Source organism: Tenrec ecaudatus, chromosome 1 (genome assembly GCF_050624435.1).
Source record: "Tenrec ecaudatus isolate mTenEca1 chromosome 1, mTenEca1.hap1, whole genome shotgun sequence".
Classification (NCBI taxonomy): Eukaryota; Metazoa; Chordata; class Mammalia; order Afrosoricida; family Tenrecidae; genus Tenrec; species Tenrec ecaudatus.
This window is the reverse complement of record NC_134530.1, coordinates 107062257-107078216: the sequence shown is the minus strand read 5'-3', so window position 1 is coordinate 107078216 and position 15960 is coordinate 107062257. Positions and strand designations below refer to the sequence as shown.

General features: G+C 40.8%; 1 protein-coding gene across 1 annotated transcript in view; it reads right to left on the bottom strand.

Moving 5' to 3' along the window:
* The window catches only part of AK5 (adenylate kinase 5), a 332878-nt gene that overhangs the window by 137352 nt on the left and 179566 nt on the right, over positions 1-15960 (bottom strand). The window contains exon 8 of the mRNA XM_075557438.1: positions 335-411. Within this exon, the coding sequence (XP_075413553.1) occupies positions 335-411 (77 nt within the window). The remainder of the gene's footprint in view (positions 1-334; positions 412-15960) is intronic.

Below are 15960 nucleotides of genomic sequence, written 5' to 3'. Positions count from 1 at the left end.
GCAGAAAAGCAGAAAACTGAACCTGGAGTTGATCAGTAAACAAAACACTGATGGTTTACTAGTAGAAGGGACAGAGACACAATCACATCCCATGTGTCTTCCAACCCTGTTTTGCTTAATTGACTGATATTTTGCATTTGAGGAAAAGAGAGTGCTAAATAGTCAAAGTTTGTGAGTGAAAGTTGTAGGATATAGTCATTTATCACAGAACATGTCATTAGTTATCTGTAAGAAATTAATAAAATCAAGGTTGTAACTTTAATTTTTATAAAACATTTATGAAGGCTTGAATCGAAAACATTTATATAGAGAAGTATCATTAGGCATTAATTACCTGATCTTCATAATCAGACCCTGTATCAATGAACTCCCCAGTGTCCAACATCATGGCTGGATCAAGGTCAATTGAACCTAAGATTAGGAAAGAAAAGATTAGCTGGAGGCTGCCTGTGAATGTCTCTACAGCAAGAACTGTCTGCCAAGAGGTTTCCTTCTTGTCCTTGTGATTACTTTAATGTCACAGACATTTCTAGACTTTCCATCTGCCAGGCACTGCGTTTGAGCTGGAGGAAGAAATGCAAAGACACTTGGGCATGTTTTTCATCCTGGAAAAGAAGGTACTTTTAAAGGGATATTTATCCACAGCTATCGTCAGAAACTAGCAAGAAAACCTGATTAAATCTGACCAGTAGCAAGGTGATGGTGAAGTTGAGATTTTCCACAGAAGAACTCATTGTGAGCCAGAATTTTGGGAGTGAATGAGAACTGGCCAGGAGGCCAAGACTTGGGGCATGGAATAGAAACTGGGGTCGAAGAAACAGAACGGGTAACAATAAAGGGATTTTCAGAAGTATGAACTGTTGAATTTTCCTACATCATGAAAACTTGAGAAAATTTTCCTTAAGCCTTTGGATCACTCTAGTCCCTAAGGTAGAAAAACCAGGGCACTGTAATGTATTATGATAGAGAGATTTTTCCCTACGTAGTCCAGGTTATGTAAATTGCTTGCTCATTCATCCCTCAGGTTCATATTTACATCGGCATTTTCCACAAAGGGACTTCAGAAGCACAACTGATACATCACTCTCATTTAATGACTCTTTCCTGCTGGGAGATACATGTCCCGTGACAGGCCAGAAACAATTCACTGATACTCGTAAAATGTCATGTCCTTACATGTGCAGAAACAAGTCACTCACAGTCCAGTGTAAACTGACCTTGCTAAATGCTTCTTCGTCAGAGTATGCAGTGAGTAGGTGTAATGAAAGATGGAGCAAGTCAAGCGTCTCACACACGTCTCAGATAGGAACCTTCCCCATAGACGCGGCTTTCATCAAGGCATGTCCGCAGGTAGTCTCATCTCCTCCTGCTGCTTATCAAACTGCGTACGGACTGGGCACATTAACAAACCGACCAAGGACTAAGCAGTAGTAGCAGAAAAGTGCATCATGTTTGTACTTTTAAAAAGAGGAGCTGAAACCAAGGGCTCAAGTAGAAAGAACATGTTTTGGAAATGTTGATGGCAACATATGTACACGTGTGCTTAGTACAACTGAATGATGGACAGTCATAAGATTTGTAAGAGCCCCCCCCAATAAAATGATTTAAAATAAAAAGAAAATAAGTTTTATGGAATGCTAAAGCTTCAAAGCGGAGGTATTTGACCCTGTGAACCATTCTGGAAATGTAGCCCCTGGCTAGGGTTGCCAGGTATGATACTATAGCAGGGCGTAACACTCATGCTTGGTAAAGGTGAGGTAAAGATGCGGAAGGCCCTGAACAAGACGGATTGACACAGTGGCTGCAACAATGGGCTCAGAGATAAGAACCATGGCGAGGACAGGGGCCTGCCAGGCGGCGTTTTGTTCTATTGTCAGAGGGCTGCTATGAGTTGGAACAGCCTGGATAGCACCTCACAGCAGCGCAGCATAACGCCACGTCCCATTCTCTGAGCAGTCCTCGTGGATCCCATTAAGGCAGTTGCTCGAATGGAATCAGGAGGACTATGGACAAGACTATTAGAATGAGATTGTTAGGTGCCTTCGTTTCTGACCCATAGAATGAGACAAGAGGGGGTGCCGTGGAGGATTTCTAACAGGTTCTTCCTGGTTTAGTCCTGGTTGATAGTCGCGGTTCAATCCTAACTGACGAAACTGGAATGGGTCTGAATTTGTAAAATGTATATTGGATTTGAAAAAATTATGGGCTGATGCCTTGCTAGGAATGTAATCTCCCCCTTAGAAAACAAGGATAGTACGTGTTGTGCAGCCACCAGATCTCTTAGAGGAGTCAGAAACAATGATGCCCTACACAAGGATGGCGGCATGCTTCTGCTGGGAACATGGGCTGCTCTCCACAGCCCTGGCAATAATCCAGCCTCCCACACCGGGCTTCTGAGAGGGCGCCTAAGCTTCTTTTCATGCTTCCATTTCAGGGCTTTGATCTAAGAGTTTCCTGGGTTTGCTCTCATTTGGGTACACCCACAGTTCACAACTTCAAGTCTGTTCTGATTTCACTGAGTTAGCCGTGATAGAACAGGTTCAAACTGATTTGAAGCCCTGCTGACATGGGAAACTTTCATTTTTATGTATAATTTTAAAGTGGTAAAATTATATGCAATATTTTGTTTTGGGCATTCTTCAAATAAGAACATCTATAAGTTGTTTCTCATGGCTAAAATACTTTACAGTATCAAAGTATTATAAAATATCAATTTACATTTATGTATTTTGAGGTAGACGTATTCCCTTGTATATTTTTCCATAAGAAAATCACAGGTGACGGAACACACCACCATTCCTCTAGTTCAGTAATGCTTCCCTCTTCTTGCACTATCATGAGCCCAGTTCTATCTTACGAATATGAGTAGACCAGAGCATGTACACTGGTACAGATAAGAGCTCTCAAAACATGGAATCCAGGACAGAGCAACCCTGAGGAAAAGTCTAATGGGAGTAGTGATACCATGAGGGAAGGAAAAAGATGGGGGACTCAAAGGGGAGAAACGGGGAACCGACTACAATGATTGACATATAACCATCCCCGCTCAGGGGACAAACAACAGAAACGTGGGCAAAGGGAGACAGTGGATGGTGTAAGATATGAAAATAATAATAATAATTTATAATTTATCAGGGGGCATGAAGGTGGGTGGCTGGAGGAGGGAGGGAAAAAAGAGGAGCTGATACCAAGGACTCAAGTAGAAAGAAAATGTTTTGAAAATGATGAAGGCAACACAGGTATAACTGTATTTGATACAATTGATATATAGACAGTTATAAGGACTGTAAGTGCCCTAGTATGATGGTTTATTAATAAAAAAGAAAGAAAAACACAGGAATGTTAGTATCAGCATTTCACAGAAGCCCCTGCCCCTCATTTTAGAAAAAGAAGAAGAGGAGATTCAGAGAAATTGGCCAAGGTCATTCAGAAAATGACAAGGAGAGAAGATAGATCTGGGAACTCTCATTTCTCTTTCTAGCACACCTGATCCCTCCACACTCTAAATGGAATTCGCCCCAATAGCTTTGGATTGTTTTTGACACCCGTACTCTAAAGGAGAGGACTTGGAAGAGGATGTTGTCTGTTTTACATTCTGAGAAAACGAACAGCACTGAGAGGCCATGAGAAGGAGTGGCAGAAGAAATCGAAGAATGGACAGCCCTTTAGAGGCATTTAACTCTACTATGTGACAGCCAATGCTCCTTCCTAGCTGGCTGCTATTTACATCAGGTAATGCCAATTGCATTTAGCTTTCAATCGTTCCACAATATGCATATTTCCTACAATGATTAGTGGAAGTGGTGACAGGCACTTGGATTCAAATTATACCCTCATTTCAGCTGTGTTTAGTGTGATTCGGGTGGAGGAGCAACATGATCTGAATAGAAAAAATGATTAAGCATCTTTCTGCTTCCAGTTCCCGTGTCCTACTTACTCCATCTAATGAGAATCTGTACTTTTGGTTGTTTTTAATAAGGACAATGTGAGGGCTCTTAAACAACCCAGTTACAGATGTTACACATTAATAATTGAAACCAGAGCAAGATTATTAGAAAACTATCTTCAGCAATGGGAGAATGAAAATATTTTTAAAAAATCATTTTATTGGGGGCTTGTACAGCTCTTATCACAATCCATCCATCCATCAATTCTGTCAAGCACATTTGTACATTTGTTGCCACCATCATTTTCAAAACATTTTCTTTCTACTTGAGCCCTTGGTATCATCTCATTTTCCCCCTTCCCTCCCCCACCCTTCCTTGCTCATGAATCCGTGATAATTTATAAATTATTATTATTTTTCCATGTCTTATACTGACCAATGTCTGAAAATATCTTTAATAGAGAATGAATAAACAAACCAAACACACACATAACACACTAAAATGGATGTTTAAAAATTTTTTTTAATGGATGCTTATAAGGAAGAAGCTATTGGTTTTCTTAATAAAATTCTTCGGAAAAAAATAAAATTCTTTGGAAAGGAATTTTATTATGTCATTAAAGGGCGAGCTTTCTTGACACATGGTTGCCCTAGGCAACAGTATTTATGTAGCATCAGAGGCAATAGGGAAAGGGTAGCATTATCAGTTCAGATAATGATTGAATAGCTTTCATTTTCTTTCAGCATTGGTTGCTTGGTTTGCTGAAAGTGGAGCCTTTATTAATAGCATAAGGTTTGACATACCAAATAGGGAAGTAAATATAGACATATGTGCAAAGTTTTCCTTTCTTTTGTTAGAGAGTTTAATGCATAAAACAACTGCAATCGTTTTGCTACAAAAAGAGCAGTAACAACAAATAAAACAAACCAAAGCACCAAACAGGGCATATTTTGAAAAAGTATGGTTTTCACTGCCCCCTTATTTTGAGTTTCTCAATTTATTTTCGTATTTTAAAATACCTTTTCTATTGATAATAGAAAAACAGTATCAAAAAGGTAGGAGCTAAAGTAAAGAACTACACAGAGCATTCTATGTTGATAAGTTTCAGATTCAGAATGGTCTTCGGCAATATTTTCAGGTTTTCTTCTTCAAGGTTACCGAGATGACACCTCTCAACTTTAGGGGTGTCCAAAGTCTAGCCACGTTGCTTTTGTGACACATTGACATGCTTTTCCCTCCTGGGTGTTTTTTGATAGAGAGTTTTAAGAAACCCTTGCTTCTACTTTGAGTGTCAAATAAAGAAACAATAAGTGCTTGGATAGAAATGATGTTTCTTTATAGACATTTTATCTGCCTTTCTTATTCTTCTTGTTCTGTCTCTTCCACTCAACTGTAAACTGCTTGATGTTGCTATATTTCATTTCTGAATCTAAGGGACAAAACCCAGACACAGTACATTCAACAAATATATGCTCCCTGACTGAAAAGGGGTAAAAGAATATATTTTATCTTTGTATTTCTTGATCTCATTAACTTGCTCTACAAATGTTAAATATCTCCTAAGCACCAGAAAGCACATTACAAAGCACAAACCCATTGCCTTTGAGTTGGTTCCAATCCCTAGCGACCTAATAGGAGAGAGTAGATAGAACTGCTCGGCCGGGCTTTACAGAAGCAGACGGCTACATCTCTCTCCTGTAGAGAGTAATGGGTTCTACGAGTAACAGCTGCCCGTTTGGTGAACGGCTGTGCTCTTTTAACTACGGTACCACCAGATCTACACTAACCCACTTCCATCAGGTCAACTCTGTCTCATAGTCACCCTATCGGACAGGGCAGACAGCTCCCGAGGACTTCCAGATCTGTAAATCCATATGGCAGCAGAGAGCCTCCTCTTTCTCTCTCAAAGTGGCTGGTGGGTTTGAACTGCTGATCTTGTGTACATTAGGCACTGAGAAGCCACACCTCTGATTTTAACAGGGTGAAAAGTATTATTAATGGTTTACATAAAAATTTCTTGGAGAAATAGCATTCCATTTATGACAAAAAAACCAAAAACCTGGCAGTATTTCAAATAAGAAGGAGTCACCTGAAGGTAGGACCAGGGAACTGGTGAATTTTTTTTTCTTGGATAAGAAAGGAAGGAGAGAGGTTCCAGGTACCCTAGGGGCAGGGGAACAGGAGGAGGAAGGAAGACAGAGAAGGAGAGTAGAAGCAGATCTTAAAAAAATGGGGAAAGTGGTGTTGTGTGACTGCTAGCCCGCCAGTCGTTGCTAGGCAAAACAGAGTGGCAGTCTGCTTCTGTAAAGACTTACGGCCTTTGAACCCCCATGGGAAGTGTTGCCCTGTCCTGAAGGGTTGCTGTGAGTTGGTATCAAGTTCATAGCAATGGACTTGGTTTGGTTTGTCTAGTATGATACAGAAATATTTCTCCCAAGTCGTCTCCCCCAAATGTGTTAGACTTAGGACACTGTTTGCAACTAATGGTAAATGATGGTCAAGTTACCTCCCTGAAGGCTCCATCCATCCAGAGCAAGCAGCCACCACTGTTTCTCAGCCAACAGGCAGGGCTCTCTCCCTGCTGTTAGGGACAGTGGATTGCTTCCCCTGAAAGCTTAGGTTCAATACAGTCTCTAGTTCTAAGGCAATCAGAGTTAGGCAGCCATCATGAATCGAGGGTCCACCCATCTTGTCACATATATACCCGTATTCCCTCCTCTTCCTATAGCATATGTACCCCTAAATCACCCCCTTCCCATTACTGTATTACCTATAGCACAACCCTTTCCTGTGACGTATGTCTTCATCTGTAACTTTGGGGCTTGCACATCCCCAGAGAATACATAAGCCTTGGTTAGCAATAAATCTCTCTCTCTCTCCACATGGATCACCAAGTGAAGCTAAGATGAGCATGCTCCATAAAATGTGCCGGACCCTATTATTTCAGTCTCTCTCCTATCTCTCATGTTCTCTATGACTTTACTATGATTTTTACTCATTATCACTGTACAATTGTGCCTACCGGACCTGTGATGATGTGTTAGGGGCTGGCTCCCTTGACATCCTTTGTAAGATATCATTTCTCCCTAGAACATCTAACAGATCTTCTGCAATGATGCTAACTTATAATAGTCTTTCCAATGCATGAGCCATATGTTTTATAAAACTAAATTGTTTATTTCTCACAACAATCTTGTGAGGTCAGTGCTAATACTATACTTTTTTTGCTCAAAATGTAATTATTTATTAGAATTAGGATTACAATAAGTTTACATCAAAATTATTCTTAAAACTATATTCTAATGCATTTTTCCAAAACATTTGATTAGGAGCTAATTAAGCATCATACCATTCCATTGTTCAATCACATCAAGCAGTATTATACAATTTGCTACCACAATCAGTTTCAAAACATTTTCTTTCTTTTTGAAGCCCTTGATATCATCTCCATCTTACCCTCCTCCTCACCGCCCTCACTGTACCTCCCAGAACAACTTATTCTAGTTGTTGACTCTATAGGTTCATCAGTCCTGGGTTTCATACACTGAAAAACAGGAAAACACACAGCAAAGCCTCAAGAAGGCCACCCGCCACGACAAAATACAACAGAGATAAACCCCAACATGGAAAAAGAAAAACAAAACCACAGCAAATACTGAAAACCAGAAGTGTATCAGAGGGGAGAGCAAGTGACAAGACTTTAACCATTCAAGTCAGCGTTGTCATTTTAATCCATTAGAGTCATTTCTCCAATCCTCTGCCTGGTAATCAGTTCATTCCCATCCCTCAATTGCGGTTAAAGGGAAATCCCCAGAGGCTATTCCCCGTGTAGATGCTGCAAATGTGTTTTGGGTTTCCCCTGTCGTGCACAGCCTTCTGCAAACCAGAATCTCACGATTTGAGCTTTGATACTATTCCTCCTTCTGATTTCATTCTGTAATTTACAATTCTTGGACCACAAATGTTGTGCACTTCTTCCATGTGGACTCAGTTGACATCTCATTTAGATGGCTGTTTCTTTGGAAACAAGCCTTTCAGACCTCAGATGCTATTCTATTTGATAGCCAGGTACCATATACTTTCTTCAGCAAACTGCTACAGCATCGCTATCTTCTGTTTCCTTCATGAGGGCAAGTATTGAGCCAGACCATAAAGTAAGAATTAATTTTTCTTAGATTGGAGCTAGAATTAAGTGTGAGGCCCAAATCCATTAATCTGCCTTTGGCTCACTTTAGAGGCATCCTTGTTGATTGTGGTAGAGGATCTTATCAACCATCTACCTGGAGCTTAAGGACCTTCAGTTAATAGTGCCATTGATTCGCACAATTGAGAGAGGGGAATTGAACAAGTGTAGGTGAACTATGTATCGCAATACCTGAATTATTGATGCATACAGAATAAATCCTCACATGACTGGATGCTATTTACACAAACGACGGGAGTTTGTTGTCAGGCAAAATTTACAATAATATGCACTGGCAATGCCGATCACAGGACTACCAGAATATTACGTATCTTAATCAAGCAAGTAAGGAGCATTGAAGTAGTAGGTCGATATTGGTCGGACAGTTCGATACTCTTGGTATAGTTGTCTTCTTTACAAACCATGTAATTTGTCTCAAATCCTCAGGTTACAGGTGTGTTTTCAGTAGAGTCTACTTCACTTAGTAGGGTTCCACATCAGATCCCTCTGGTATGGTCTTTGGAGAGTGTTATGCACTTTGGAGATCCAGGATTCAATGCCCCATTGTTCTAGAGCACTTGGTCTTGGTTCCCATGGAGTGTACAGAAAATCATGCCAAAGTGGCTTATTAGGTGCATATTACCAGGCATGCTCCCCCCTTAGGGTCTATAAAAGTATTGTTAGTCCCTTTTTCCCCCACTAGACATTGGTCTTTCCCCTTTTCTACCAACAGACCTGTCTGCTCTCTCCTGACTTGGCTTTCACGTCAGTATCCCTCATCCCTCTTACAGGAATGTCTGCCAGTCTAGGAAAACCTCATCATAACTTTGCATGGAAGTCACTAAGTGGTCATCCTCTCTTCCCCCTCTCTTGAAAATCTAATCCCAGCTGACTTCAGGATCCTTTGACAAAGAGAGCTTCAAGGTGCACACATAGGAACGATGGCGCATGGTTCCCTGGCACCGGATAGGCTCGCTACCAAGCTGTGTGGCCATGTTGGCCAGCAGAGTGGATTCCTGCAAGCCTGAGCCTGTATTCATCCCGCCAGCAGTCGACTCATACAGTATTTGTCCTTTTGTGATAGACTAATTTCACTCAGCATAATGGTTTCCAGATATCTCCACACTGTAGTTTCATCACTGATTTTTTAGGGATGTGTAATATTCCAGTGGTATTGCTGAGTCATATGGTATTTCTATGGCCAACTGTTTTAGAAATCGCCATATCGCTTTCCACAGTGGTCATAATTATTGACAAACCCACCAGCAGTGTATAAGTGTTCCAATCTCTCCACATTCTATCCACCATTTGTTATTCTCTGTATTTTTTAAATTGGGCTACAGGTGATAGATGGTATCTCATTGGGGTTTTGCCTTGCATTTTCCAGATGGCTAATGAACGAGAGCATTTCCTCATGTGCTTGTTAGTCATTTGGGTGTCATCCTTTGTAAAAATTGTCTATTCTGTTCCTTTGCCCACCTTTTAAGAGGGTTATTTGTTTTTTAATTCCTGAAGGCTTACAGTATTCTGAAGATTTTAGTAATTAGTCCTTTGTCCATTTTATCTTTGATAAATGTCTTTTCCCAATCTGTGGGCTTTTGTTTTACTCTTTCAATGAAATATTTTGATGTACACAGTGTTTTATTTTTAATAGGTTCCATGTATCTATTTTGTCTTCCCCTGTGGGTGCTTCCTTTATTATATCTGGTCATCCGTGGATGTCTTGCACCAGAGCATTAAGATTTGTCCCTATTTTCTTGTGGGTCATCCCGATAGCTTTGGATTTTACATTTAAGTCTCTGATGCACCTTAAGTTTATTGTTGTGTGGGGGGTTAGGTATGGGTTTTCCCCAGAACCATTTCTTGAAGAGAGCATCCACTTCCCATTGAATGTTTACTGGGCCTTTGTCAAAAATCAGTTGTCTGTAGGTTGAGGCACTTATTTCTGAGTTTTCTGTCCTATTCCATTGGTCTGTGAATCAGTACCAGGCTGTTTGGACAACTGTGGCTGTGTAGTAGGTTTTGAGGTCAGGTAGTGCAAGATCAGCTACTTTGTTTTTCTTTTTGAGAAGTTCTTTGCTTATCCTGGGCTTCTTCCCTCATCACATGAAGTTGGTAATTATTTTTTCCATTTCTTTAAAGAATGATGTTGGGATTTGGATCAAGATTGCATTGAATTGGTAGACTGCTTTTAGATAATATTGACATTTTCACAATGTTAAGACTTCCTATCCATGAACATGGGATACGCTTCCATTTGTGTACATCTCTTTTGGGCTCTTGGAACAATGTTCTGTAATTTTCTTTGTACAAGTCTTCTGTTTCTTTGGTTAGGCTTATTCCTAGGTATTTCAACTTTTGTGTGGCTTTTGTGACTGGTGTTTTTTATCGATGTCTTTTTGGGACTCTCATCACTGTCACATAGGAATCCAATTGATTTCTGCTTGCTAATCTTTTATCCTACTACTTTACTAAATTCCTCAATTGTTTCCAGCAATTCTATTGTGGAGACCTTGGGGTTCTCTATGTATACAATCATATCATTCGCAAATAGCGGGAGTTTCACTTCTTCTTTGCACAATTGTACTCCTTTAATTTCTTGTTGTCTTATGGTTCTGATCTAGAATTCCAGCACAATGTTGAATAAGAGTGGTTATAAGGGACATCCTTGCTGGGTTCCTATTTTCAATGGGAATGTTTTCAGCTTTTCCCCATTGAGTGTGATATTTGCTGTTGGTTTTTCATATATAGCCTTTATTGTATTGCAGAATTCCCCTTCTAGTCCTATCTTATTAAATGCTTTTATTAGGAATGGGTCTTGGACATTGTCAAATGGATTTTTTTGGTTTTTTCATCAATATTATCATATCGTTCTTATCCTTTATCCCATTTATGTGGTGGATTACATTAATTGTATTTTGGATGTTGAACAATCTTTGCATCCATGGTATGAATCCCACTTGATCATGATGTATTATTATTTTCTGATATGTTGTTGGATTCTATTGGCCAGAATTTTGTTGAGACTGTTTGCATCTATGTTCATGAGATATATTAGCTGGTAGTTTTCTATCTTTGTGGGGTCTTTGTCTGGTTTTGATATCAGGGTTATGCTGGCTTCATAGGATGAGTTTGGGACTTTGCTATCCCTTTCTATGTCCTGGTTAATTTGTGTACAATTGTTCTTCTCTGAATACTTGGAAGAATTCTCCTGTGAAGCCATCCGTCCTTAGTTGAGAATTTCTTGATGACCTTGTCTATTTCTTCTTATGCTCTAGATCCATTCAAGTTCTTAAGGCTCATCTGCATTAATTTTGGAACAGGATGTATTTCTAGGTATTTGACAGTGTCATTTAGATTATCAAATTTGCTAGACTACATTCTTTTGTCATACTGTGTTATTATTCTTTTTATTTCACTTGGATCTGTTGTGATGCCACCTATTTCATCTCTAATTCTAGGTATTTCCATCTGATTCTTTTCCTTTGTCAAGTTTGCTAGTGGCTTATAAATTTTGTTGACCCTTTCAAAGAACAAACTTCTAAAATGATGATTTCCCCCCACTGTTTTTCTGTTTTCCAGTTCATTTATTTCTGCTCTAATTTTTAAAATTTCTTTTCTTCTGTTGTTGGATAGAGCTGGAAATCATATCATGTGGAGTTGAGGAAGGATAATAGAGTGGGGTGAGTCAAACAGACAGGATATAGAGACTTTAGAGTAGGGTTTAAGTGATGGTATTCATCATAGGTATTCTTCTGGTTAAATGCAGTGAGTGTTGATAAATTGGAAGAGGGGATTTTAAGAGGTGTGCTAGTTCTTCTTAGACGATGTGAAAATGTGTCTTACTGAGAAAGGGGCAGCGTGATCTTCAGGTAATGGTGGTTGGGGAAGGTGGAGAGTATATTTAGTAATTTATCAGAGTCACTTATCAACTCAGAATACAAAATAGGGAGAGTGCAACCAACTGATGTTATTGTGTTTATAGCAGAGGGCATACTGCTTGGTGGCACACCACTTCCCTGTTCTCAGGGACAAAGGTGCCAATGTAGGTAGTGGAGTGGTATACGGATTCTGCCCCTTGCCTGCCATCTGCCTTCCACACCAGAGTCCCAAGATGGAAAGAGACTATAGGAATGGAAGTCCATGGTGAAGGTATATTTTTCTTTCTTTCTTTTTTAAAAGTGATTTTATTGGGGGCTCTTATCACAATCCATTCATCCATCCATTGTGTCAAGCACATTTATACATATGTTGCCACCATCATTTTCAAAACATTTCTTTCTAGTTAAGTCTCTGGTATCAGCTCATCCCCCGCCACCTCCCTCCTTTATGAACCCTTGATAATTAATCATTTTTTCCCATGTCTTACTAACTGCTGTCTCCCTTCATCTACTTTTCTGTTGTCCATCCCACTGGGATGGGGTTATATGTAGATCATTGTGATTGGTTCCCCTTTTCTCCCCCCAACCTTTCCCTATCATCCTGATATGACTACTCTCATTATTGGTCCTGAGGGTTTTATCTGTCCTGGATTCCCTGTCTTTCAAGCTCTTATCCGTATCAGTGTACATGCTCTTGTGTAGCTGGATTTGTAAGGTAGATTTGGGGTCATGATAGTGGGTGGGAAAAGGGGTGGAGAAAGCATATAAAGAATTAGAGGAAAGTCGTATGTTTTATCGGTGCTATACTGCATCCTGACTGGCTAGTCTCTTTCTTGTGACCCTTCTATAAGGGAAGGTCCAATTGTCTACAAATGAGCTTTGGGTCTCCACTCCGCCCTCCCCCTCATGCATATTGATATGATTTTTTATTCTGGGTTTTTGATGCCTGATAACTGATCCCATTGGTGCCTCATGATCACATGGGCTGGTGTGCTTCTTCCATGTGGGCTTTGTTGCTTCTGAGCTAGATGGCTGCTTCTTTATTTTTAAGCCTTTAAGACCCCAGATGCTCTATCTTTTGATAGCCAGGCACCATTAGCTTTCTTCACCACATTTGCTTATGTACCCACTTTGTCTTCCATGATGGTGTTAGGAAGGTGAGCAACATGGAAACAAAGTGTCCCAGGGAAACGCAAGAACAAAGTGTTATGAAAACAAAGTGTTCTTGTATTGAGGGAGTACTTGATTGGAGACCCAATATCCATTTGCTACCTTGATACTTAACAAATAAATATATGTATATGAATCTATTTCCCTATCATTATATATAAATATGTTTACATATGTACATGCCTGTATTTAGACCTCTAGAAATGTCCTTTGTCTCCTAGTTCTTTCCTCTATTTCATGGAAGTTGAAAGCAGGTAAGAAATCCTAGTCACCGATAGAAGAGGGGGAGCCACCAAGACTCACTGAAAGACCAAGTTCTAGGTTCTCTGGTGGAGAAGAATTTTGTGCCTTTTCTTTAAAAAAAAAAAAGGAATGATATCAGAAATATGGAGGAAGCACCCATATTCCAGGTTGCTCATCTGGATTGTCAGACTTGGATCCCAAGCTGTCAGATTCTGGATGAGATTGGTCCTATTAGTTGGAAGTTTCTCTCTGGTGGCCATTTGTGCTGAGCTTGAGTGAGGGTGGGGTGGGGTGGATCAGGTGCTACCTTGGAATTATGGAAATTCTGCTCTGCCTGCAGTGATCACTACTCTGTGAACTACAAGTAGGCTCCAAGGGTCACAGAGTGATGGGGGATGGGGCACACTAGGTGAAATGGGGATTGGAATTGGAGCGTTGGAGGGGAGATTTCTCACACTGTGGGCCTGAAAGCTAGGGGAGAGGGGGTCGCAGGAGCTCACTGCTTTGCCGAGCTCCTGGAGTTCTGGTGAGGGTGGTAGGGGGTGGGGTGCAAAAAAGCAGGGAGGCAAATCCAACATATTTCTAGTGTAGCAACAATTGAGGCGGACAGCACCCTTCTGGGAGGTATCATTTATTCCTATGTTACCATAATCCCTCCAGTTTTACTTCATTTAGCAAAAGCTGTTATAAATAGAGCAGGCTGATGTTAAGACTGGGCAGGACCCAGCTTTGGGGGCTCTCGGAAGGGAAGGGAGCTGAAAGTCTGAGTACACAGTAAGCACAGACTCTTTGTTCATAAGCTGGGGGATGCAGAGAGGAAAGAGTAGCCCCCTGGAAACCACTGTAGTGGGCCACGCCTTCAGCACTCTAACAAGAGGACTTCAAGGGAATAAGGATGTAGCCCCCGCCCTCAGGAAGTTTACCAACTAACTAGTTCTAATCTGACTCTGAGGTTGCTAGGAGTTGGAATCAACTCAATGTCAGTGCATGAAAACAAAGGCCAAGAAGCCCTGGTCATGTATTGGCTCATGAATTAATATGCTAATCGTAAGGTCAGTAGTTTGAAACCACCAGTGTTCCACAGGAGATAGATGAGACTTTCTGCTCCTGCAAAAATGTACAATCTCAGGAACCCACAGCGTTCAATTCTGTCCTATAGAGTCATGCTGAGTCACAATCCACCAGCTCTTCTCCTGTGCTATAAGAGCACATTTAGGGTTGATTGTGAGGTAATTACTTTGAAAGCATGTTCTAAATTAAAAAAAATTTCAAACGCACAGGGTCCTAGCACTTTCCAGATCAACAGTAGCTTTGTTCACATCATCTCCAATACTTCTCAATATTCTACTTTTCCCTGTTGTAGGCTAACTTCTTGTAAATATCCCTGGAAGGTTAGTTAGGCAAATTCACATCAGTTATGTGTGTGCTGTGGATCTGCCGCAGAGAGAGTACCACCTCATCTTTCTTTTTACCTTGACTTTTTTGAAGATACTTGGCTCTTTCTTGGGTTGTGCATTGGGCTGGTAACCATAAGGTCAGTAGTTTGAAACCACCACCCACTCCTTGGAAAAAAATAAGGCTTTCTACTCCTGCAGTGTCAGAAGCCCATAAAGGCGGTTCTACTCTGTCTTTAAGGTCATTATAAGTTAAAAATGAACTTAATAGCAGTGAGATATTCCCTCTGAGCTGACTTTTAGATAACTTCAGATAGTGGTTGGATACTTTAAATCTTTTTCTTTACTAAGGCATTTGGTCTTTACCCTTTGAGGTTATAACTCAGAGGAAAGGTCAGGATTGAGACAAAGAGTTGAGAGTCATCCATATAGAATTGTTGAAAGTATGAGGGACAATGAGATGATCCTGAGCCAGAGAAACAGAGAAAGAGGGAAGGTCAAGAACAGAATTGTCTGTGCTGTCTACCAAAGGGACACTATTGTCCAGTGCTACTCTTCTAGCTGTGAGTTCTTTGACAGACAAGGGGTGTAGTCACAGCAGGACACACTAGATGGAATGGAGTGGCTAGCTAAGGGAAGCTATACAAACAGGGCCACACAATCTCCAGAGTCTGATGGCCCAACGGCATTTAAATCTTTCTTCCTGGTCTTTTCCAGGCAGAGAGAGAGAGAGAGAGAGAGAGAGAGAGAGAGAGAGAGATGGGAAACTGCAGCCAGAATTATAAATTTATGTTGTGGTGGTTACTCGTTGGGCTGCTAACCACAAGGTCAGCAGTTCAAAACCACCAGCCACTCTGGGGAGACAACTTGACTTTCTGCTATGAATCGGCATGGTCTCAATGGCAGTGAGTTTGTTTTTCATTAATTGTTGCATAAAGCATGAGCAAGATTAGTTTCTCCTCTGAGAGCCGAGCCCCGATGGCACTGTAGGGTAAGTGCTGGGCTGTTCACGTCGAGATCAATGGCTCCAATCCACCAGCTGTGCCAAGGGGGAAAGGTGCGGTTTTCTGCACGCTCAGAAACCCTACTCAGGGTTGCTGTACGGGAGATGGACTCAATGGCAGTGAGTTTGCTTGTGGGAGGACATATGGCCTTGCATGTCTGGTGGGGCAGTTAATCCCTGACTACTCACTGAAAAGTGG